The sequence below is a fragment of the Ornithodoros turicata genome, chromosome 5 (genome assembly GCF_037126465.1).
Source record: "Ornithodoros turicata isolate Travis chromosome 5, ASM3712646v1, whole genome shotgun sequence".
NCBI classification, from domain to species: Eukaryota; Metazoa; Arthropoda; class Arachnida; order Ixodida; family Argasidae; genus Ornithodoros; species Ornithodoros turicata.
In genome coordinates, this window is record NC_088205.1 from 20767115 (window position 1) to 20790251 (window position 23137).

The window sequence follows — 23137 nt, forward strand, 5'->3', positions numbered from 1 at the left end:
ATTCCCTTAACCACGCTCCAGATACGTCTAGCACTGGTAGTACTCATAATTCCTGTACGCTTTACTTACATCGCATCTACATGCGACGCGGGGGTTACGAATCAAAGAAGCAAGATCTTTTTACTGCGGCGCGCTAAGTTCAAAGTGATTTATCATCATTGTCTACACCATTAAGCACTGCGTTGTTTAATCTTTATCTTTACAACATATATGACACTGTGATGCAATGATAAGTACGAAGTACCACAATCAGCAACAAAAAAGAAAAGAAGGAACAGCAGTTTTATCATGGCAGAAATCCGTACGGACAGCTAATCCGATGAATGACACTTTGCACGCAGACGACATGGTTGGAGAAAGTCTCCAAGAAATGTGATAACGTTGGACAACCCCATCAAGGAACCCACAACCATCAAATGAACAACCGAACCACAGCTCAAACTATTTCGTTGTTTCGTTACCCCACACATCACATCATGATTGCGCAAAAGTAAGGAAAGGGTGAAAGAGCGCGTGGCAACAGCAAAAGACCCTCGCAAAAACAAGATCGCACGCGCCTTCTACTACTTCGAAGAAGAAGTTGAGGGGGAGCCACAAGACAGTACGAAAACACTTCACTTCGGTTTGTTTCGGATTGCATTTTGGTAGAGACCAAATAAAGCGCAACAAGAGGTTGCGCGTGCACTGAGTGAACGCGAGTCAGCCGAACGCTTGTATGAAGTAGCAAGCGACTTGAACGAGACAGGCAAGGTAAGACAACGTGACTTACTATGCGTGATTTTAACCGCATTTTTTGCGTCTGATCCTTGCTGGATGAGACAGATAGCCGCGAACTGCGGTGCGGAATTTGAGTTACTGATTGAGCTACCAACGTGGTGTGAGGTCCACCATTTTAGGACTCCACAATCGTTCTATCATATTATTACCCACATAGCTGTGATGTCCAATGTTGCAATACCAGTGAATATCGCAATGCCCGCGCCGGCGTCGTCTGTCAGTAAAATGGTTTGTGAATTGGTGTGACGATTACTCCAGTACCGCTTGCGATGTATGACCTCCGAGTGTTCCATCCTGCCGTTTTGAGCCAGTAAATAGGAGGTACTTATACTATGCCCTGTCACTGTCTATTCCTTTTCACTTTCTATCTTGAGGTGTCACGCAGGTCCGGGTTCATTTTTGCAGTTGCGTAGTTCCATATTGTTTTCTTCCTGCTCAAAGTACTAGATTCTGGCCACGATTCTGAATGCCAGCAAAACTCCATTGATGATGCCCATTTTATAATCATATGAGAGGTTCTTTCATCTTTCGAGGTAATTGGACCTGCTCAGAAGCACGTAGTTAGCCTTTGCCTGTACTCCAGCTCAGAACTTGATTGACACCACGCTCTAAGCCTATTCATTCTCTTTGGTGTTTCAATTTCTAGTCGATACCATGCGTTGGGTTCGGATATATGATATCTTGGAAAAGCTTTTGCTTGGGAAAAGCCGTCCTCTTTTTGGTTCGTTGCTGGTGCATTGTGACATTAAACGCTTGATGATATATGATTCGTTTAGCGTGGGAATTAAATGTCATGTAGACGTCACTAGTGAGCCATGTGAAAAACAGCTGTAGCTACACGAAAGGATAATGGCGCAAAAACTCACGTACCCTTTGGCGACTCGGGAATGTGTGTGATGTCGCATGCCTGCGTGAACTCGTGCAAGGCCAACAATGGACGCCATCATGTGTTTCTCATGCGAGTTACCGTAGGATTTTGGCAGCATGGCTCGCGAATGTGCCTCGCAGTCCGTCGCTTCATATGGGCGTACCGGGAGGGGGGCAAGGAGCTCCAAGGTCACTTTTGAAAATTGTGCGCTCTCTATAGTCATGGGCCGCCATGATTATTCTCCGATGTCATAATATGAGCCTCTGAACACCTGCACAGCCCGTAGCGTCCGTCTCCGAAAAAAAAAAAAGGGGGGTGGAGATTGCGCACTTTACCCCCCTCCTGTAAAACATTCTGGGATTGCCCATGTCGCTCCATGTGGCATATGAAATCACCAATGTTTTAATATGCACGGCTTTGCACCTGGTTGCCAGCATGGTTTTGACCTCGAGGCATCTAAACACAAGGATCTTGCAAGTAGTCGTTGTCCAAGAAGTCTTATTTTGTGCAGTGTGAGGTTCCGTATCATGTGCGACAAGGCACTAGAACAGGCAGCGAAGGAATCCGCCTGCGAAGGGGAGAGAAAGCAAGACACTAGCGTCACGTCCGCATTTCCTGACGCCCTTGATACGCCACCGGGTAGCAACGAAAGGCAAGTGATGCTTGCTCTTCGATAACCCCCATCCCTATATAGCTTGCAATGATGGACGCATCCCCAAGGGATTCCCAAGATACAGTAACACAGTGATTTATCCAGGTCCCCCAAATGTTTAGAAATTAACACTCCTACTCCAAACTTTTTTTCCTGTGCACCCCCCACCGGGGAGGATCTTGCTATTTTAGCTATAGACACATGTTAGTAGGGGTACGTTAAGCTGTTATGACATAACTGTAATAATGACCCCCACCCCCATTATTATGCAATGCCCCCCTGTGCATGCAGTTCTGGATAAACCACTGCAGTAACACATTGTTAATGAAATGAACAAGATGAAAATAAGAGGATCGTGAGTTGCTTTTGGTTCAGCTCTCTTCGATAAAACTTGAAAACAAGTTTCAAAACTCTTCCCACTTAATATTTCCAATGCCTGGCATTTGGGACTTCTGTCAGTTCTGTATCGTCCGCTTTCTTTGGGGTAGTTATTGTGCGGAGCTTTCACAGTATTCAAGCATCACAGCAACTCTGTTGCTTCGCCTTCAGTAAATAGGCCTTCTAGTGTTTGACAGTGATCCTCCGACAGCTCAAGAAAATGGTGGAATAGGCAGTGTATAGGAAGAAGCCGGTTGCTCTCAAAAGTTTTTACACGGTTCAACACATTGTACATCACTCAGGAAAGTTTAGGAATCTTCCGTATCACGTACGATACATCAGAAATGTGCAGTACTGTATCTTGGGAAATGTTTGTGGGTGGAAGCGTACTGCCAGTATGAGAATTCTCTTTATATTGTCGTGTTACATTTCTTTGCTGGTGTCCCTTGGTATAAGCTGATACGTTGAGTCCCCACTTCCACAGCAGAAACATTTTCTGGTAGGATGACAAGGTAATCCATAAGATGTGTTTCAGCGGGGAGAACTCTGGAGGAGGAAAGCCTCAGTTCTACATTGAAGTGGACGCTAGCGCCATGGCAAATCTTAAGGCTGGAACCCAGTACACCCTTGTACCGGTCGATGCAGAGCAAAGAGCTGCAGCAGCTGCTGCTAATGACCACACCCAGCAGCAGCAGTTGTAAGTGAATGCTTGGCACTATGGAAGATCATAGCACAGCATGTATTTAATACCCTGTTCCAGGGCATGGTGTCAACCAATGGACGGAAGGTTGCCAGAGGACGATGTCAACGGCAGTGCTGTCGAAGGGGTCACAAAGGTATTGCATAGTTGTCCTAGGATTTGTGAACAAAGTGTTGCAATAACTAAAGTGTTCCTTGTTTGCTGCTTTCAAGCATGACTTGGTAAGCCTTTTGAAATGAACTAGAATAAGTTGAAATTATCGCTATGTGCTGTTGAAGATGAACAACGCTGCTTTAAGGCATCCAGGCACACTCTGAAACCTTTCTGGTTTCCAAGTAATTGCTTATGCTACATCGTATCTTGAAAGCCTCCAAAATCTATTGTCAAAGAAGATTCTAATAAAATTGTCTACGTAATAAATGTAAAAGTGGTAGCGACAATACAGAAAGGGTTCTGGCAGGGTGTCCGGTAAGTTGTGAACAATACAATAGCAAGGAGCACTGTGCTGAGTTTGACTTCCAAATCAGGTGTGTGTCGCATGCCAGCAGTTTCACTGCCATCTCTCACATCCTGTCCTGGACCTCTGGAAAGTCCAGGCTCCACTGGAGTAGAAAATGAAACAGCGTTCACCTTCTCAACGTTTTTCCATTCAGGAAGAGCTGTCAGCCGACACATTCAGTCTGGACCAGAGCATAATGAACGGCTTCGGCACTAGCAAGGCCGAGTCACAGGACAGTCCTCCGGTGCTGGACGCAGACTTCGAAGGAGGTGCTGGGGACGGGCCAGAAAAGATGACGTATGCTCCACTCATTTCTGTGGCTCAACAGCAACATCAGCACCACCAGCAGGATGCGACCGCATCTGCTGTGGCCTCTCATATGGTAAGAGTCAGCATCTGCTCGTTCAGTGTCCATTCTTCACATTTGTTGATGTACACTTTTATTAAGGATGTTTGTTTAAAGGTGATCTTGGGTGTTGGTGCTGCCATCTGTAGCTGAAGAGTTCCAGTTAAACACAGTGGTGTTTTTCTTTTTTTTGAGGGCCTTCATAATCCACGCGCGGATGAGCTGGTTGAGCAGCCTTTTCTCAAGTGGCTGCTGTGCAGGGCCACCCTCTCTGTCACACTGCTGTCAGATCTACGGAAATATGCCACGCACCTCCTAACTGTGCTCTCAATGACTTCTCAGTCTGCATAAGCGTTCGTCAACTGTTTACGAATGCGGACTGGTGCCATCCTTTCAGCATTGAGGAACTCAGTCACACACTTCTGTTTGATACAAATGTTTGACATCCGCCACTTTGGTTTACCACTACTCGTCTGCCATCTGGAGGATGGTGTCGAAACGCTGTCAAAAACTGACGATGTCACTGGGATCACCACCTGACCATGGACACGCACAGTAAATTAGGAGGCATTATTTTCTGAGCAACCCACGTATTAAGACGGCATCAAGTTGACTCCACAGAAGGATATTCTGGGTCTGCTCCCCTTGGATGCTTGGAACTGAGTTCGAAGTGCAGCTGAGGAGTGAAGATAAGGCTCTCGATAGTGCAGACAGTGCAGCGCGTCGTGCAAACAGTCGACGTGTACAAGTAGCTTTGAAACGACCTTACACCAGAGTAGATTTCTTCGATCCATCTGTTGGAAACTTGCATGCTTCGTGCATGTTGGTGACCAGTACGGCCAAACGAAGCTTCAAGTGGCAAGTCTCGTTTTATTCTTTGTTTTGCACAATTTCCTCTCGGCTGACTCTACAGAACGATGACAAACAACAAGGACTATTCCAGCTTATGGGAGCAAGGAAGTGGTGCGTTGCTCAAATTAATTGAACAATCAGTGTGTCTTGCCACTTGCAGCTCATGAGTAATGGACATTGCAGACCGGGCCCAATCTCCTGGCTTGATCGGCGCAGGGAGCCATTTTCCGATGAAATTTGTCGCACATGGTGTGGCACCACTTGTGGGAACAGTGTGATTCGTTCACTTGTGGTTTCACTGAAGGACTCGCAAGGTGTGCACGTAAAAGACCTTTTCCAGCATGCTACAGGTCGTCATTCCTTCGCAGGAGCACGCTATTTGTTGCACGCTGCAGCTAGCAATGAGAAATTTCACTGCTCCTTTAAAGGAACTGTAAGGTCATTTTCCCACATTGTCGTAGTGCAGGTGGGGTGTCACAAACAGTGCCGATTGGATACCCTAGAAAATTCATAAAATGAACATGGTTGTACATGAGGCAATCATTCCAGGCAGTGAAGTGTCCTGTGCAGCTCACATCACCCCCGTGGGAACAAAAATCGTAAAACTGGCCTCAGCGAATTAGTAGATGCCGATACCAAAGTGCTCACGGTCGTAGTTGTAATGCCACGAATTATCATTATCACACTAACAATACAAGTTGTATGCATGTACTGGTAAATGGGGAAATTTATACTTTCCTGTGTTCTTCTGCACTGCTTTTGGATGGCTTCGTGCACTTGAAAGTTGTGCTGTAGGATAGCACTCATTTAGGTACCCCTTCAAAAGAGGATTGTGCAGGCAATTTCTTGCTGTTACAACCAAGATGGGATGCATCTGTATGCTGCTTTCTCGATACCACCAGTGCACCAGGTAAAAGCGATTCGGAAGTGCAAGATAAATAAGTATCAAAGGTGGAATTTCAACTCCTGTTTGGGACATCATTGCAGCCCCTGAGACAGCACAAGATATCATGCGAAAACAAGACTAAGGTAAGGCAGACGTTATTCTGCCTTCGATAACACCATCCCTGCTTCTCAATCTTTCTACTGCTGGCACCAGACTTACTGCTTGTTGTGGCCTCACTTTTTGTGCTCCTTTCCTAACCCTCAAAGGACTCTCGCATGCTGCATTTTTCACTTGTGATCTTTGCCAGATTCTTCAGTAATACCACCAGCTATAGGGAGGTTCTGCACTTGATGACACATTTTGATACTGATTTTTATTTGATTTTGATTATACTGGTGTGAAATCACTGCATGTTGTGTGTGTTCGTTTTTGATTGTACTAGCATGAAATGTACAAATGGTAATTGCCCTGTGTAGGCCTGTACTACATGTGCCTTGCATGGTCTAGAGGTTTTGCAAATTTGATCACAGTGTTAATAGGCTATGTTAGTAAAACATTACCTTGCATCAGCATGTTTCCTTTTGTTGCTACTATGACACGCACATGTGATGTGATATGTGATCTCTGCGTGCAACTGACACTGAAGTACCAGCATAACCACATGGTATTGCTTGCTGCACAGTAACTTGACTTAACCGTTCTCTCAGCATGCAGCTGGCTACGAAGCTCTGCGGTACCGCCACCCATCTCCGCCAATGTTTGGTGCTCCCCCACCTCACGGACTGCAACACCAGACACCGTACCTGGTGCACTCGCGAGGCGCATGGGCTCCGTACCCATCCCCTGCCACTCCTCAGGTAAATGGCAGTTGTCTTGTGCTTGTTTGATGAAATTTGTGCCAGGTACATACACGGATGTCCAGAGTTTCTGTACGTACTCTACTCCCCAAATGTATCCTGTATGCATTATTTCACAAGAACCATAAAGTGACAACTATTATCATGTGCTGCACTTTCCTTCAGCGTGGTTGGAAACATTTAGTGCACCACAAGTGATATCAGCTGCTACTGTGCATTCCAATAAACTAAAATAGAATTATTGGACATAAGCTCAGGGTGGTGAATGAGCTGAGCAGGGAGTGCGTGAGCAAATGAGGAGATGAGCATGAGTACCAACTCAATCATGAGAATTCTCATTCTTCCTCAATGTGGCACATGAGCATGATAGTGAGCTTAGATGATTCCTAAATTAGGTGCACTGAGCATGAGCAAACTTGAATAATGCTCATTGACCATGAACTGAACAGTCAGAAGCCGTGCCATGGCATAGAGCCACGGCAAAGTTCCCCCCTCCAAACATGCGAGGATTCAACCAGTTCAATGTTTTATTCAGCAGAAGCTGTCAGCTTTCGCACGGTGCACGTACATGTCGTTTGAAAGTTCCATTTTGCGAGATTGAAAGTGACTTAGCTTAGTGACATGTGGAGCCATTACGCGATAGCTCGTTTGCACGTAGTGTAATATAAAGGAGTGTCAAAAGGTGGTGCAACCAACAAAGACTGCTCCATGACCACACAAGCCACTTTCTGCAGGAATGAAAAGTTTGAATGAACCGGTTTTCCAGTGCACTGAAAACATAGCGGGCCAGCCAAAAATTTGTTCGAATTTTGTTTCAATGAACTGAAAATATGAATTATCTGGGTTTGAATTTTTGTGTGTCTTCTCTGCTGTACTGTATGATATGTAATGGATCTATATTATTCAGTACAGATATTCCATAAATATAGGTAGGGTTCTGCATTTTAGGATTCAACAGAAAAACGTACGCCGGTAAACTTCGGCCATCATACAGTTTTAACTGATAAAAAACACATGCAAATGAATGTCCAAGGACAGTTTAGGGAGATTAATTGCTGCAATAAGCTTAAATGAGCTCTTTGATGATTTAGGTACCACCACTCTGCTGTGGAGCAATACAATGTCCATTAGTCCCTGTGACGTCTCACAGGGACCAATTTTGTACATATTTGTTTTTGGTTTTAAGGCTCCGCTGAGACACTGTTTTGAAATTACGTTGTGATTTATACTCGCCGATAACTGCAGGGTAAACCATGTACAGGCCAGAAAAATGTGTGCTGAATACGCCCTAAAATAAAAACCGGCAGAACCTTTAATATAGGCTAAGCTTGCAGTAAAAGAGTGCATCTATCTTTTATATACCATAGTTAAGGCCCTTCTTTTTCTGCGATTCAGAGATTCTGCAAGAATTTGCGGAATTTTGGGTCTGCCGCAGAATGAGGTTTTGCGCAGAATTTTGCAGAAACCGCGTGCTTAACTCAGTTTATGCGCGAGATGAACGGACTTTGCTCGCATCGGGTTGGCTTGCGTTAGAGCGTAGATGTGCCAACCGGATAAGGCCACCAGGCTGTGAACAACCCTCTAACTCCTCTCTCTAACCCTCAACTCTGTTGGATTTTGGAGTGGAATGCAAATGCTGACCCCTGCTTTGGTGTCCATAGCTGTCAAGTACCTCTGTGTGACAGTAAACTCTGTACATGCAGAGAGGTCACTTAGCAAGTACAATTGGATAGTGACAGACGTCACTCCCTCTCAGAAGAAAGTACAATGTACCTTGTTATGCTAAGTCACAAAAGTTTTTGGAGTTTTAACCGTGTTCCTTCACGCTAAGAGCTAACAAAGAGTATTTTCTGTCTGAACTAGGGCAATTTGCCTTTTACCGCAGAAAAATGCATAATTCATAGTTCCCTGCTGTGGAATTCAGGATTTGCCGCAGCAGAAAAAGAAGGGCCTTAACCATAGTTATAAATAGATTAAAAGGGGAGCAGTTGGATAATAAAATTGATGATATGACGTGATGTTGAACAATAGGCTATGATCAGCTCTGAAGTTGAAGTCATCGTGATGGGTGTGGTACGTCAGGTCCTAATGTTACTAATGTTAAAGTGTACATGTTATGGGCATACAGGGCTCACTATATGCATAGAAGCTACATCTTATTCTAATGGTGGTGTACACACACAATAAAAACACAAGCAACAAGGAGACAGTACAGGTAGCTGTGTGAATGATACAACAGTTGGCTGTAGATTGATTTCTTCAAGTGATTAGTGTAGCTTGACAGGGTGTCTACCAACCTGGAAAACATGGGAAACCGGGAATTGCCTGTGGATTTTGATACGACTGCAAAGGTCAGGAGATTTACGAAAAAGCAGCTGAAGTCGGGGAAGACAAGTGCCGTGATGATGCGCAGCGAATCACGAGTGCCGATCAGTGGTTGAGTGACCATGCCGCAGCAACGTTGCCGCGAGTACCAGTTCGCCAATACGACAAGCTCAGGGGCAGAAAAGTAATGTAGCCTGACTAATACTCAATAAATAATCTGTTTTATGAGAGATCTGTTTCAAAACATATAGCAGCAGGCACCAAGTTCCCTTTTGTTTTGGTCAGGACATTCGCTTGAAATAGTCAGTGAAAGCCTGGAAAAGTCAGGGAATTTAAAGGCTGTAGATATTCTCGATGAGTAGTTGCTGTTGGCAACACTGATGGTGAAGAACATGAGCACAATAAACGTTTTAGTCTTTCATTCCAACCGGTTGCAACAGAGTCATTTGTGTGTGACATATAACATGGTGTCAGAAGTGGGGTTTCTGATGTATATCAGGTACACGAGTGTTGGGGAGCACTAAACGTTTCCCTCTGCATAGGAATTCATCAGCATAGTGAAGCTCATCCCCGCTATTCCAGTACTACTTTGCCTCTGTGGCTACTTCCTTTAGCAATTCTGGCCATCCATTTTTTATGTATCCGATCACCATCTGAAGCACTTCATGCCGGATGCTGCTCGATCGTCCATGTTGGATGTGTCAATTTCTTCAGACTTCAGTGGAGCTTGGGATAATGCGTCTGCCACCGAAAGGTCTTTTCCTGGAACGTACACCGGCTTCATGTAATAATGTTGAAGCTTCAGTAGCAAATGTTGCAGTCGTGGTGTGATAACATTGAAGGGCTTCACTGACAGTGCGATCGAAGGCTTATGCTGTGTCTGTACTGTTGATCTTCCATACACATAATAGTGAAAGGGTTGCACTCCAAACACCACTGCTAACAGTTCCGCTTCTACAGTAAAACCCGCGCACAACGATATACCCCGTAAAACGATAGTTTTTACTTTTACTGTCAAAATATACATTGTCTGGAGAATGGACCCGCACATAACGATTAAGTTTGTTATTCTGAGTACTCGTACAGCGGTACCTAATGCCCTCGCACTCTACCCTTGGCAGCGCATTGTCCGGCGTTGCACCCTTCCGCTGATATTTTTCACATGTGTGTCGTATCCTAGAGGCTCTCCAGGGAACCACGCTCGACACGCACCAAAACAAGTCCATGTCGGTAGCACAAAGGACCAAAACCGGTCCGGAGTTGGACCCCACTTCTGTCGTCCCCATACTGTGCCATCTTGTGAAGACACAGGTAGCCCTCTCTGGCGCTTCACACCTTCGCACCTTTTTCAGTACAGAGTCCCGCACGGGAATTCAGGATTATTCTTTAGTTGTATTCTGGTGACCTGCTGTTCACAACATTTCTGCTCCTGCTTCCTGTTTTAACGCATTATCGGTACCTCTGCCAACGATTGCATCGCAGCCGAAGAAACGTGCTGTGAAAGCAGTAGACTTGGATGTCAAGTTAGCGATCATCACCGCGGAAGGGTGGCGTACATCGTGTAAAAGAACAGCATATCTCAGTCGACAGCACAAGGACGAAGTGCAAAATTATCCGAGAGCGTGCGTACGAAAAAGTTGATGACGCATGCGTAAGCGTGCTTCATGCTGTCGACATTCTCAAGAATTTGATCATGGAGTGCGTGCTGCAATCTCATTGGTCACCCACCTCGGCGCAGTTGAACATGACATGCGTATCTACAGCGGGAACCAAAAACAATCAAAGCAAACTAGCTATTTTCAATAAAATACTGGTATTTCCACCCTGTTTCGTAGTGTCCATCATTAGCGCCGCTCGTGGGATAATGCACAGCGCACGACTTCCAGTTAAACTAGCGATGACCGCCAATATCATTATACGCGGGTTTCACTGTATTTGTGCATACTGGCATTGTGTGCCATTCAAAGTTGGAGATGCAAATGTTACAGGCCTTTTGCAACAAAACAGCACCCGGACTATGAGAGCTGGTGTCTATAATGAAAGGACTACTGGCTCAGCAGCATCTAAGAACCTTAGTACAGGTACTGTTGAAAGAAGTGACTTGATGTGATCAAAGCATTGCTGGATGTTTGCATCCCAAATCCACGATACATTTTGTTTGTCTCAGCTGTCACAGCCCTGAAGTCTCTTCTGATAGGTTTGGAACACACTTGGTTAGATACGTAACCTTTCCTAGGAAACAATGCAAGTATTGTTTGGATTGCGGTACTGGGAACGACATTATTGCCTGAACCTTGTCAGAATCTGCTACTATTCCGTTAGGCATTAGGAGATATCCTAGGTAACGAGATTCAAGTACTGTAAGCTGCATCATCTGATTGTTCACCTTTAAGTTTGCTGTTCTTGCTGTCTCAAGAATACATCTTAACTGATCACAATGTTGTTGAAGATCACTAGCTGCCAGTAGCAGATCATCAAAGTAACGATGGATGTCCTCATTTTCAAACAGGTCACCTATGTTGTGCTGAAACTCCTCTGGTGGGCATCACCTGAAATCTGCACCTTCTGAAAGGTGTCGTGAAAATGCACAAGTTAGAATTTGCCTAATTGAGTTCAAAATGGTGAAATGCATGTGGTGCATCATAAAGAGTAAGCACCTTTGAATCTAAGATTTGCAAAAATAAGACTCCCTTATTCCTTCCTTCACTGTACTCCATTTTGCATGTTGCTACAACTCTTGGTGTCTTTGGTAGTGCCGTTTGCAATCTTTGTCTTCTGTCACAACACATTAGCGCTTCAGTCTCTTCACTCTCATAGCCTCTGTGTGGCCTTTCGACAATCCTGCTGCTTTCCCCACCAGCTCAATGAGCTTGATTCTAACATGTTATTTTAGCTTCATGGAGCATGTGTTCGTGGAGGACGCAATCTCTGATCCCCATTATGAGATGATGCTTCGCCATTCCTTTGTGTGAGTCACCAAATTCGCACTCGTCTGCCTGCAACTTTATCTCTCCAACAAAACTTACTAAGTGACTGACCTTGCCGTTGTCGTAAATTGTTCAAAACAAACTCTGCATACGTCACATTCTTGTAAGGCTTGAAATGGTTGTCGAATGCCATCAACACCTGCTTCGGGAACTCCCTTCTTGTGTTGCTGTGAACATTAGCGTTTGATAGATGTAGTTGATTTTCTTGCCAGCCACATGCAAAAAAAAGTGATATCCTGGTGGTGTTGTCTTCACGATTGTTATTGCACACCTTCTTGTACATTCCAAAACTTTAGTGCCATTTTGCCCGTGCCTCTCCTGGGTTGAATGTTGTTTCAAATGGCAGGATTTGTTGCAGGAATGTTGCCATAACTGTGCTTACATTGTTCAGAGTTCCATAGACAGTTTCTTGACTTCTGACACAGTGTTATATGTCACACACAAATTACGCGGTTGGTTAGACCAGATGCAACGAAATGCGAAGAATGTTTATGGCGCTCATGTTCTTCACCGTCAGTATTGCCAACAGCAACTACTCCTCAAGAATATCCCTACAGTGGCACCATCTACCTATAATAGTTATCAATACATAACATATATGTAAATACACCCACAATGTTGCGGACAAATGTCTGGACTATGACTGGACGTAGCGGATCTGCGTATGTGTAGCATCCATCAGTGTTCCGTCAGTTAATGTGTACCACTTTTTTTCCCCCCTATTTTTGTCAAATAGTACCTATCTTTCCTGGGGCAGAGTGTCGTCAAGGTTAATACCTTCCATGCGGTGCTTTTGTTTGTTGTTTCAGAGTGAAGTATGGATAGCTTTGCGATGGGATTATGGTTACAGCCTGTGGAAACCTACGTTCCCACAACCTCGGGGCGTCAGCCCGTCCGTTCCGTGCGCGAAGGAACAAGCAGCACAACAGATTCAATCAGAACACATACAGGTTTATTTTACCTTCAGCCGCCGAGAAAAGCCAAGCGAAAAATGACCCTAGTTCTACCGAGACCCCCGCTTTTATACAACGTTTGTCTGCCACGCCCCCTTGCTGTCGCCGTGGCACTGCGTGCCCCGTATCTTTTGATTAGATATCCCACACTCCCCCCCTCAGAAGATTATACAGACATTAAGTCTTCCGGAAGGTCGAGGATGTCTTCCGCGTTGGGCGGTGGTCGTGGTGCCTGTGGTACCAGAGGAGCCTGAGGGGGGTGGGCCTCTCTCAGCAATTCAGGCCGAAGGCGCCTCAGCGTGGCCAGTGCGCTATTGACGTCGGTGGCCGTGCGGGCAGCTTCAGTACGGGCCTGGTGGAGGGGTCCCCGGCGGTGGGTGGTTCGATGTACCTCCGGGACTTCACACACCGGACACAGGAGTCTTCTCTCCTCTGCAGTCAGGGGCTGCAGGGGGTCGGCCGGGTGCCGCTCGGAGAGAGTTAGTCCCCGGAAGGGGGCTGGGGTGCGGCTGAGGTCGTCCCCGTGGAGAGGTCGCGGCTGGGCAGTCCAGCGTGATCGGGAGGCCCAGGGAATACAAGATTGACTCAATGGACGGGAAGGGATAAGAGTCCCTTACAGTTACTGCATTAAGACGACGGTAGTCGACGCATAACCTAGCCGTACCATCTCGTTTCGGAGCCAGAACAACAGGAAATGCCCAAGGGCTCTGGGACCTTTGAACTGCACCGGTTTGGAGCATTTCGTCAAGAGCAGCGTCTAATAAAGCACGCTTATGCACACTCAATGGTCTCGGATTACAACGCCAGGGTCTAGCGTTACCGGTGTCTATGCTATGCTGTAACACAGACGACTTACCCGGTTTTTCGGTAAAGTTTCCGTCAAACTGCCGCAGTACTTGTTCAAGCTGACGGCGTTGCTCCTCGGGACCATGGAATGACCCCAAGACAGTCGGCAGCCCAGACGTTTCAACGGACGCTGCCACAGCTTGCTGTGCTGTGCAGTGTTCCCGTGCTGCGGCGAAGCGGAAAAATCCCGACGAGCCGTGGTACACGTATCCTCCATTGGGCAGGTCCAGCACCAACTTCTGCCGGATGATGAAGTCTCTGCCCAGGATAACAGGAACTGCCAGGCCAGGAAGGTGCACGAAGCGCTGCTTTCGTCGTCTCCCATCCAAACGTACCCAGAGCACAACTGCAGCCTGTGCTGGAACGGCGTCATTGGAAGCAAGACGAAGAGTGACATCTGTGGATTGCAATTCCACATGCCGCGATACGCAATGCTCGTAAACACTATCCCCGATAAGGGAAAGCGTAGCTCCCGTGTCGATAAGGGCGATGTAATCTTTACCCAAAATTCGAACGGCGATGTTTGGTTCCTTATCCTCGATGTAATCTCGGACAGAAAAAGCAAGAGGAGCCAAAGCATCTCTTTGCGTTATCTTACCGCTTGCAAAGCTAGTTTTTGACTGATCAAGGCCACGGATAGTAACCGTCTGCTCGCTTTCTTCGCAACTTGCCGACGTCGTTGAGCGAGCATTCATGGACGCCGGCTGCGACCGTTTCCCGATGGCACATTACGGGTGTTCGGTCTTTGTCGCGGGCATTCCCGACGAAAATGGTCAGGGCTGCCGCAATTCCAACAGCCGTTGGGCGCTCGTGGCTGCGGGGGCGCAGGATGGTGCCGCTGCCGTGGGGTTTCGCTAGCTGAAAGGCCAGGTTGACCGCGACTTCGGGGCGGAACGGGTCTGTCAAGGCTCGTTCCTGCGGGGATCGTCCTCTGGTCATAGAGGAACGGATCTAGGGCTCGGTGGGATGACTCCGCATTGTCTGAATTACGGGGGTTGTCACCCAAACCTGTTGCATGCAGGCGTTCGACCGAGGCGGCTCCTCCCGACCACGCGCAGCGCGGTTCCAAGGCTTGCTCTGGGGGCGGAGGTCGCCTTGTATTGAACGAGCCTCCTGGGCCAACGCCTCAAGGGTTTTAAAGCGATGGGCTCTTAAGTAGGGCCGGAAGCGCGGGTGGCACTGACGGATCGCCCGTGCGACGCGCTGCTCTTCCGTAGCAGTGGGATCCGCTCTGCTGTACAGATCCTGCAATGCCCGAACGAATTCAGATAAGCTTTCCTCAGGATGTTGAGTACGCTTATGCAATTCCTCTAGGACACGGTATTCGTAATCCGGGGGAAGAAATTCGTTTTTAAACCGCTCCTGGAAGTCCTGAAAGGACGTAAACTCCGATTGCAACCGAAGCCAGCGGGCGGCGTCTCCGACCAAAGCAACCTGCAGGATGCGTTGGATTAGGACTTCGTCCGAAATTACCATACCCGTCTGATAGGCGGTGAGGTCATCCAGGAAATCGGCAACAGACTTCTTATCGGTGTAACCTGAGAAGGTAGGCACCGGTAAGTTGAGTCGTAGAGGCGCTTGTGCCTGCGGCGGCGAAACCGACCCGGCATCCAGGCGTTGTACCACCAACGAGCACAACTCCGTCATGCGTGACAGGAGTTCTGCCGTTGCGATGGCGTCTGACTGCGGCGCGGGTATCTTCGCCTTGTCAGCCATCAGCTCCAAGGGCTCGTCCACCGGGTGGGAGCTGAAAAACTCGAAGAAAAAACACGAAAAACGCACACACACAAAGAAAGAACAGCAATAAACTACAAACTAAAAAACTGAAAACTGCGCAAACTACAACAAACTACGCAAACGAACAGTGCCGCGTGTTCCCCGCCACGGGACAGACGAGCCCGAGCCCCACGTTGGGCGCCAGTTGTGGAAACCTACGTTCCCACAACCTCGGGGCGTCAGCCCGTCCGTTCCGTGCGCGAAGGAACAAGCAGCACAACAGATTCAATCAGAACACATACAGGTTTATTTTACCTTCAGCCGCCGAGAAAAGCCAAGCGAAAAATGACCCTAGTTCTACCGAGACCCCCGCTTTTATACAACGTTTGTCTGCCACGCCCCCTTGCTGTCGCCGTGGCACTGCGTGCCCCGTACCTTTTGATTAGATATCCCACAATGAAATAACATCACTATGACAAATAGTGTAATAGCTCTCAATAGCTCTCGGTAAATAAGTGGAGTTAAATATGTTTCTCCAATAATGACATTTGGAACTTTGGACTAATGACTTTTGGAAAAACCCATAACAGAGAAATTGCGCTTGAAAAGTTCCACTGAGCTGCTGCAAGCGCGCCATTGGCTATCCTGTGTGGCGCCACTAACTAGTCACTAGCAGTCACTAGAGTTCCTCCCATCTTTAAATGAAGTGTTTACACTGAACATAACTGATACAGCTTTTCTTAATGCATTTAGAGATTCAACCGTGTGAGAGGCTTTACCACTCTACCCGGGCGGGTAACATAACTAGCATCTTGACAATTCCGTCCCAGCTCTAATTCACTCGGTTCCAAACAGTCTCTCGATGGTTTGGTAGATACACAGCACGAAGGATCGTTCAGGAGAATGTCCATTCTCGTTTCCGCGTGTGATCTGGTGGTTGTGATGTTGAATGGAGTGCAACGAAGATGTTTCGCGTTACGAACACACAGCTCCCCAGTGTTAGAATTCCGCACAACAAAGGATGACCGTGAGAGTTGCTTCTTTATCACATGAACACAGGCGTTGTAGGTTGGCTGTAGTCCCGTCCTGCTCTGGATAGCTATGTATACCCCGTCACCTACCTTGAAGATGTTGTCCTTTGCCTTGTGTTTTTGGTCGTAGTACTCCTTCATTTTCTTTCTGTACTTTTCATTGTGCTTCAGAGCTGGTGTCTGCGCCCTCTTTTCTTCATCCTTGTTCTTTTTTTCCTCTCCATCAAAAGTACAAAGTTTGGTTCGTATGTTTCGGCCGTACAACAAGACAGCAGGAGTTTCGTCCATTGATCTTGTTGGAGTTTACCTGTACGCCGTGAGAATGTTAGGGAGTTTCCTTTTCCAGTTTAGATTCACAGCTTCAACACACGTAATTTGCTTCTTTAAATATCGGTGAAAGCGTTCTATCTTGCCATTGCTTTTCGGGTAGTAAAGTGAGGTACGAATGTGCCTAATGCCGCACATTTTCAAGTACTGGTCCATTTCACTGCTCACAAATTGCCTCCCATTGTCCGTAACGACTTCCATGGGATAGCCATGTCGCGCAAGAAGATCACGAAGGCATGTAATGACAGAGGAAGACTTGATGTTCCCTAGAACAAAGACATTTGGAAATTTGGAGTACTAGTCAATAACTGTTAGGAGATACTCTTCTCTTATTGGTCCTACAATGTCCATTCCAAGTTTCATCCAGAGCTTGGTAGGAAGCTCAGTTGGCTCCAGAGGTCATCTGGTAGTAGTGGTTGTGTCAATGTGCACGGCACACAATTTCTGATGAACCTTGACACATCTTGACTAAGCGTTGGCCAGAAGAAAAGACTTCTGATGACTTCTTTCGTTCTTTCGATACCCTGATGAATCTCATGAGACACTGTCACTACTCTTCTCTGTAGCTTTTTCGGCACTACAATGTGCGTTCCTCGCAAAAGGAGACCACAGGCTACAGAAAGCTCATCAAAACACCTTTCAAATTCTTTGGCTTCATTCAAACAGTCAACAGACCATTTCCTTGATGTCACTGCCTGGATGACTTGCTGGATGATCTGGTCTTCTCTTGAGGCACTTCGTAAATCCTCCAAGGTAACGGCACTCAATCCCTCTTTAGACACTTCAAGGATGTGTGCTACGTATTCTTCTGCCAGACTTTTCTTCGCATTGCCAGCATTCGCTTTTCCATTTACATATGAAATGTTGAAATTGTAGGGGAGCAATCTCCAACTCAGACACTGAATTCTTGGCGTCAACACAACAGATTTCTTTGGCGTTAGCATATAGGTCAATGGCTTATGGTCAGTCAGCAAATAAAAGGAACGTCCCCACAAATATATGTGGAAGTTTTCAACTGCCCAAACACAGGCTAGGGCTTCCCTCTCAACTTGCGAATACCGACGTTCAGTATCTGTTAGCGATCTGCTTGCATAGGCAACAGGTTTTGTAGTTCCGTCTGGCTGTTTCTGCCAAAGTATCACTCCTAGTCCAACGGGGCTAAGGTTTCGGCATTAACATCGAAATAGGCCAAGCATGGTTCCTTGCTGAGTTCAACTTTCAGCTTTGAGAAGGCTCCGTCTGCATCAGATGTCCAGTCCCATTTCTTTTCCTCCCTAGTGAGCACATGCAAGGGTTCTGCAATTGAAGCGTAGTTCGTCACGAACTTTCTGAGGCAGTTGCACGACCCTAGTACAGATCTCAGTTCTTCTTTGTTTGTAGGTCGTTTGGCCTTCAATATAGCCTTTGTCTTTGACGGGTGAGGCTGGATGCCAGTCTTGGAGATGACGTGTCCGAGGAAACGAATCGAAGGAACACCATAGGCACTTCTTTGCATTCAGTACTGCTCCATGCTGTTGAAATTTCTCAAAAATCTTTTCTAGTCTTCTTGACAACTCTTCTTCGTGTTTTCCCTACACTATGACGTCGTAGAGGTACCATGCTACTCCTTCTAGACCACTCAGCAGCATTAGGTCCATGACTTTTTGAAACGCTTCGGGAGCACTCGACAAACCAAATGGTACCTTTTTGAAACGGAAGCAACCCTTGTGGGTTATGAACGTAGTCATATTTCTTGAAGCAGGAGCAAGTTCAATTTGCCAGAAACCTCGTTTGAGGTCTAGTCGAGCAAAAACTTGCGCACCATTTAGCTCGTGAATAATTTCTTGTATTGTTGGCACTGGGTGTCGGTCACGTATTGCAGCTCTGTTGACTTCTCTGAGGTCTACGCAAAGTCTTATTTCTTTGGAATCCGGCTTTGGCACTACCAAGACATTGGAGATCCATGGTGAACCTTCTGGGCATTCCTCGATGATTCCACTCTCCAGCATAAGGCACCCTTCTTAGTCTTTGAGCCACAGGCGCAACAGTATCATTTATCAGTTATGCTGTGTTTATAGCCTGTAATTGTTCCAAGGCCATCAAATATGCTCCGGTACTTGTGCAGCACATCTTGTATCTTCGGATTCTCAACACTGTGGAACAATTTACAGTGTTCCTCTGGGTCACTTTGCAGGTGTTGGATAGAATCTGTGTTACGAATGACCCCCAGGGTGAATGCAGTTCCGCATCCCAGTAGTGTGTCTCCTCGCTCGTCAAGAACGTACACTGCAGCCAGGCAACTTCTTCAGCCACGTGATTTCTGTGTTGAAATACCCAATGCACTTCAGGGGGGTTTTCTGGCCATATGCGAAGAACTTCTTTCTTGTCGGGTGTATCTTGGGGTGGTTCGTCCCAAAATGTTGCTGAAGTTCCTTCACTGGCATGATATTCTGTCGTAACCCTGTGTCCACAGTGACGGAGCTCTTTACCGTGCATTTGGACTCGTTCTTTGCATTTTCTATTTAGGTAAAATGTCTCTTCAATGTCATCATCCGAGTCTTCGTCACTTAAAGGAGCATTAAAGTGGTATCTAACATGTCCCAAAACTGCTGTCATCTCGTAAAGCAGTATGTGAAAAGCATTCCCACAAAATATTTCTGTCCAAAGTTGTATCACCACGGTGCAATTAATTTGGAAAATCGCTGCCGCAGTGACAGGCCGGAGCGCTCCAACTGCAGACCACACCCACTCTAGTGTGACGTTCGTGGTAGAGAGCCCCTCATTCGTTCGTAGGAAAAACCGTCTGCTATGAACATTGCTAGCTGCTTCTTGTTGACTTCTATTATTTATATCACGTTTTCTTTAAAAGAAGCATATACGCAGCCTGAGAAAATAAGATTACGATGACAAGAGTAATATATCCGTGGCTTCTGTGCAATCTCAGAATTCACAGCAGCAGAAAGCTATTGCGAAGCGGTATTGTGGAAGCGGTATTTTGGCACCACCTGTTAGCCACTGAACCAACTGCGCGGTGAAAACTGTCGGGCAGGCTGCACACTGTCGAGAAGCACGGGGTTTTCGCTGTACAAACGCAGTTAATTTCGGGCTGCACCACTCGTTCTTCCCGTGGTGCCTGCGGTCCCAAAAAATCGTGGTTGTGTCGTTGGCAGCCTTCAAACCCTCCGTTTCGGACATCACGAAGCCGGAGAACGCATGGCGTCTCCCAAGAGGTAGCAGACGCTCCAGCCTGGGTGATGTTGCTCACCTCGATCATGTGATCCCAAGTCCAATGAGGAGCGTCCTTACCACTTGCGTCACATAGTGACGTGTGTGGTGGCGCTCATCACGTGCCTATCGTGAAGGCGAAGGAGGGTGTTTCGCGCGCGGGAGGTTCGGGGAGCTATTGCAGGCGTCCCAATTTAGCTACGGTTGCACTAATTGTGGGAAAACTGTTTTCGGCCGCCTAACATTCCATACTGAAAAAAAAACAGAAAAAAAGTTGTGGGCCTCTAGACTGCTCCTTTAATTCTGAAAGAGCCTTCAGGTTTCAGTTTTCATTCTTTTGTGATATTTCTGCACATTTTTAGCTATGCACATGCGGGCCAAGTGTCCTAATTTTTTGCATTTCTTACACGACATTTTGTTGGCTCCACATTCTGAAGGTAGATGAGTCTTTAGACCACATCTCTAGCATCCTTCCGCTGGCTCGTTTTCTTCTGAAGTTTTTGAAGAATTAGGTCTTGGCTTGCTGCCTTGATCCTTTGTGTAACGATATTTCCTTTCTTTTTCTTTGTGGAAAACTCTGTGCAGGTTTTCACTGTTCAGAAGGTTCGTGCTCTTCAACGCTTCTTCATGCCTCTCGGCGATGAGTAGGGCGCTGCTCAATGCCAGATTCTCTGCCTGCAGTAGCTTGTCTCTCAGTGACTTCGAATGGCACTGCTCCACCAACTGGTCTCTCAGCATTTCATCCTCCAATGTCCCAAAGTCACAGGGTCTCGCTATTTCTCGTAAAGAGTTCACAAAAGCTGCCGCAGTTTCGTCGGGAAGTTGCGTTCGGTTCCTGAACTTGTGCCGTTCCAACACCACGTTTTTCTTGGTGGTGTAGTATTCTTCTAACGCTTTGACTGTTTCGTTGTAGGTTTTCCTTTCCCCTGGCATATTCGTCAAGCGTCTGCGGACTTCAGGCCAGATGCCGTGTAAGAGCGTCGCTTTCCTTACTTCATCCGCCACATTTCGGAGACCCGTTGCCACTTTGTAGTGTTGAAATTCATCCATCCAAAACTTGTATTCAGTATGTAAATCCTCAGTGTTGACATTCAAGGGCTTGTAGGTTGAAAGCAAGCGTTGTCTGACTTGCCTGAGGCACGCTGGTCGCCATTATCCTTTGTTCTTCCAACGTGGTGAACTCTTCTATTCTTGGTATGGTGGGCTCTCACCAGTTGTTCCAGTTCTTTCGTTGGCAATAGGAACGTGCGGTGTTCATCCTCGTCACCATTTGTTGTGGCTTTGCTTCAGTTATAACTTTTTATGAAACGCAAGTTACATCAGGATTGCACTGCATGTCTCTGTTCCACCCGCTCTTCTCTTCCAGGCTTCTCTCAGTTTCTCCTTTTTCCCGGCTACCCTGTGTGGCACCACTAAACTAGTCACTACATAGGGTCTGACCTTTTTGGGTTAATGCTTTCCCGGATTCCAGTGATCAATCTAATTCTGGGTGAAATTAGGTGTTTATACATTTGGTTTGATACATTTATAGTCTACTGTTGCACTGAAATAATATCAGACATACATGCAAATTGCCACCAAATAGTGCAAATAATACGTGACATGACGAGAGTAGAATTCGGGGATAAAACGGGTTTAGTCAGAGTTAGTACCCAAACTGATTCAGGAGGGACTAATCTAGCGAAATTCTGTTTAACCCAGAAATGTCAGACCCTCATTATATGTGGTTCATAGCACCCGTGGGAGTTATTTGAAAGTTACGAATATTCTCAGCTTTAGAGACGTAGCTGTCTATAACCTGCTGAGGTCTGGGAACGTTTAAAAAGATAGTACTTGGCCCAGCATGTTTCACAAAGTACTTTACAGACACCTGATGATGCATTGTTCCGTTTCTTGCATAAAAATTTTGCTGCATTGTTGCTCGACATACTGAAGACAAGCAAAAACGGGACTCAAGATTTAGCAAAAGAGCAAGGAGTGCCGGAGTTTGGATGCCAGCTATTGACTTTGTTACTGAGCTTCCATCTCTGTTATTCTTTCAGGGTGGCCAAGCTTACCTGACACCAGTGATGCCTCAGACAACCCCCGGCACGCCCGGTAGCAGTAGCATGAGTGCCGCCAGTACCAGTAGTGGGACCCCAGACACAAGCATGACTCTAGGGGGAGGCGATGATGTGCCCTCCCCTCCTGACTACGGGCGAGGAGACGGCACAGCCAGTGGAGCGGACCTCCTCGGGGTGGCCCGCGTGGCCAACATGGGTCAGATCCAGCAGATGGTTGGGCCCTTGGACAACATGCCCTACTACATGCCTTTCAACGGTCGAGAGAATCACAATGAGAAGGAACGGAAAAGGAGGTCAGTATATGCTGTGACAAAGCAGAGGTGGACATGAACACAATGGTAAATAAGGCACAGGCTGATGAGATGAGGCCTTTTTAAGAAGGTGCTACTTTTTCCTCCCAACCTTGGGCTACAGCACAAATGAGGGCTGTGCTGTGAACGTGTCAATGCATGTGTGCCGAGTATACGGATACAACACCCCCAGAATGGGAACATCATTTGGGTACCCTTACAGGTTCCTAAGGTTTGGAAAAGTATCAAAACCTTAAATAAAATGCCTGTAGATTTCAGACCACAATGGTAGTGCATGTACCACTTGAGTCTGGTTCAGTGAATATTATGACCAAATTGCTGGTTCCCATCAGCTCACCCATTGACGTACATGTAAACAAGACTTGGATATAGCGATCGCTGCGAAAGCGTGTGCTCGCATAGATTGATCAGAATTCTCCTGGCAGCCGGTAAAATGTGCAAAAACCGAGAAGCAAGATTCCATTTTTTTATTTAAAACAAATTAAGGAGGCATTTTTAACAGCCTTTGCCTCCATGAGCTTTACAGTGAGCCCGCGGTTCGCTTCACCACACGTAACTA

At 46.6% G+C, this 23137-nt stretch overlaps 1 protein-coding gene across 8 annotated transcripts in view; it reads left to right on the forward strand.

Moving 5' to 3' along the window:
- The first annotated feature begins 607 nt into the window (after nt 1–607).
- Nucleotides 608–23137, forward strand: part of LOC135394177 (uncharacterized) — a 30734-nt gene continuing 8204 nt past the window's right edge. For 2 of the 8 annotated variants that reach the window (XM_064624763.1, XM_064624765.1), the window contains exons 1-9: nt 608–750; nt 2157–2297; nt 3211–3372; nt 3436–3511; nt 4029–4256; nt 5884–5982; nt 6060–6101; nt 6666–6815; nt 22247–22560. In XM_064624763.1, the coding sequence (XP_064480833.1) occupies nt 2173–2297; nt 3211–3372; nt 3436–3511; nt 4029–4256; nt 5884–5982; nt 6060–6101; nt 6666–6815; nt 22247–22560 (1196 nt within the window). In that variant the 5' untranslated portion in view covers nt 608–750; nt 2157–2172. Of the gene's footprint in view, nt 751–890; nt 1099–2156; nt 2298–3210; nt 3373–3435; nt 3512–4028; nt 4257–5883; nt 5983–6059; nt 6102–6665; nt 6816–22246; nt 22561–23137 lie in introns of those variants that run through there. The other 6 variants (XM_064624767.1, XM_064624768.1, XM_064624766.1 and 3 more) reach the window with 5 other exon arrangements.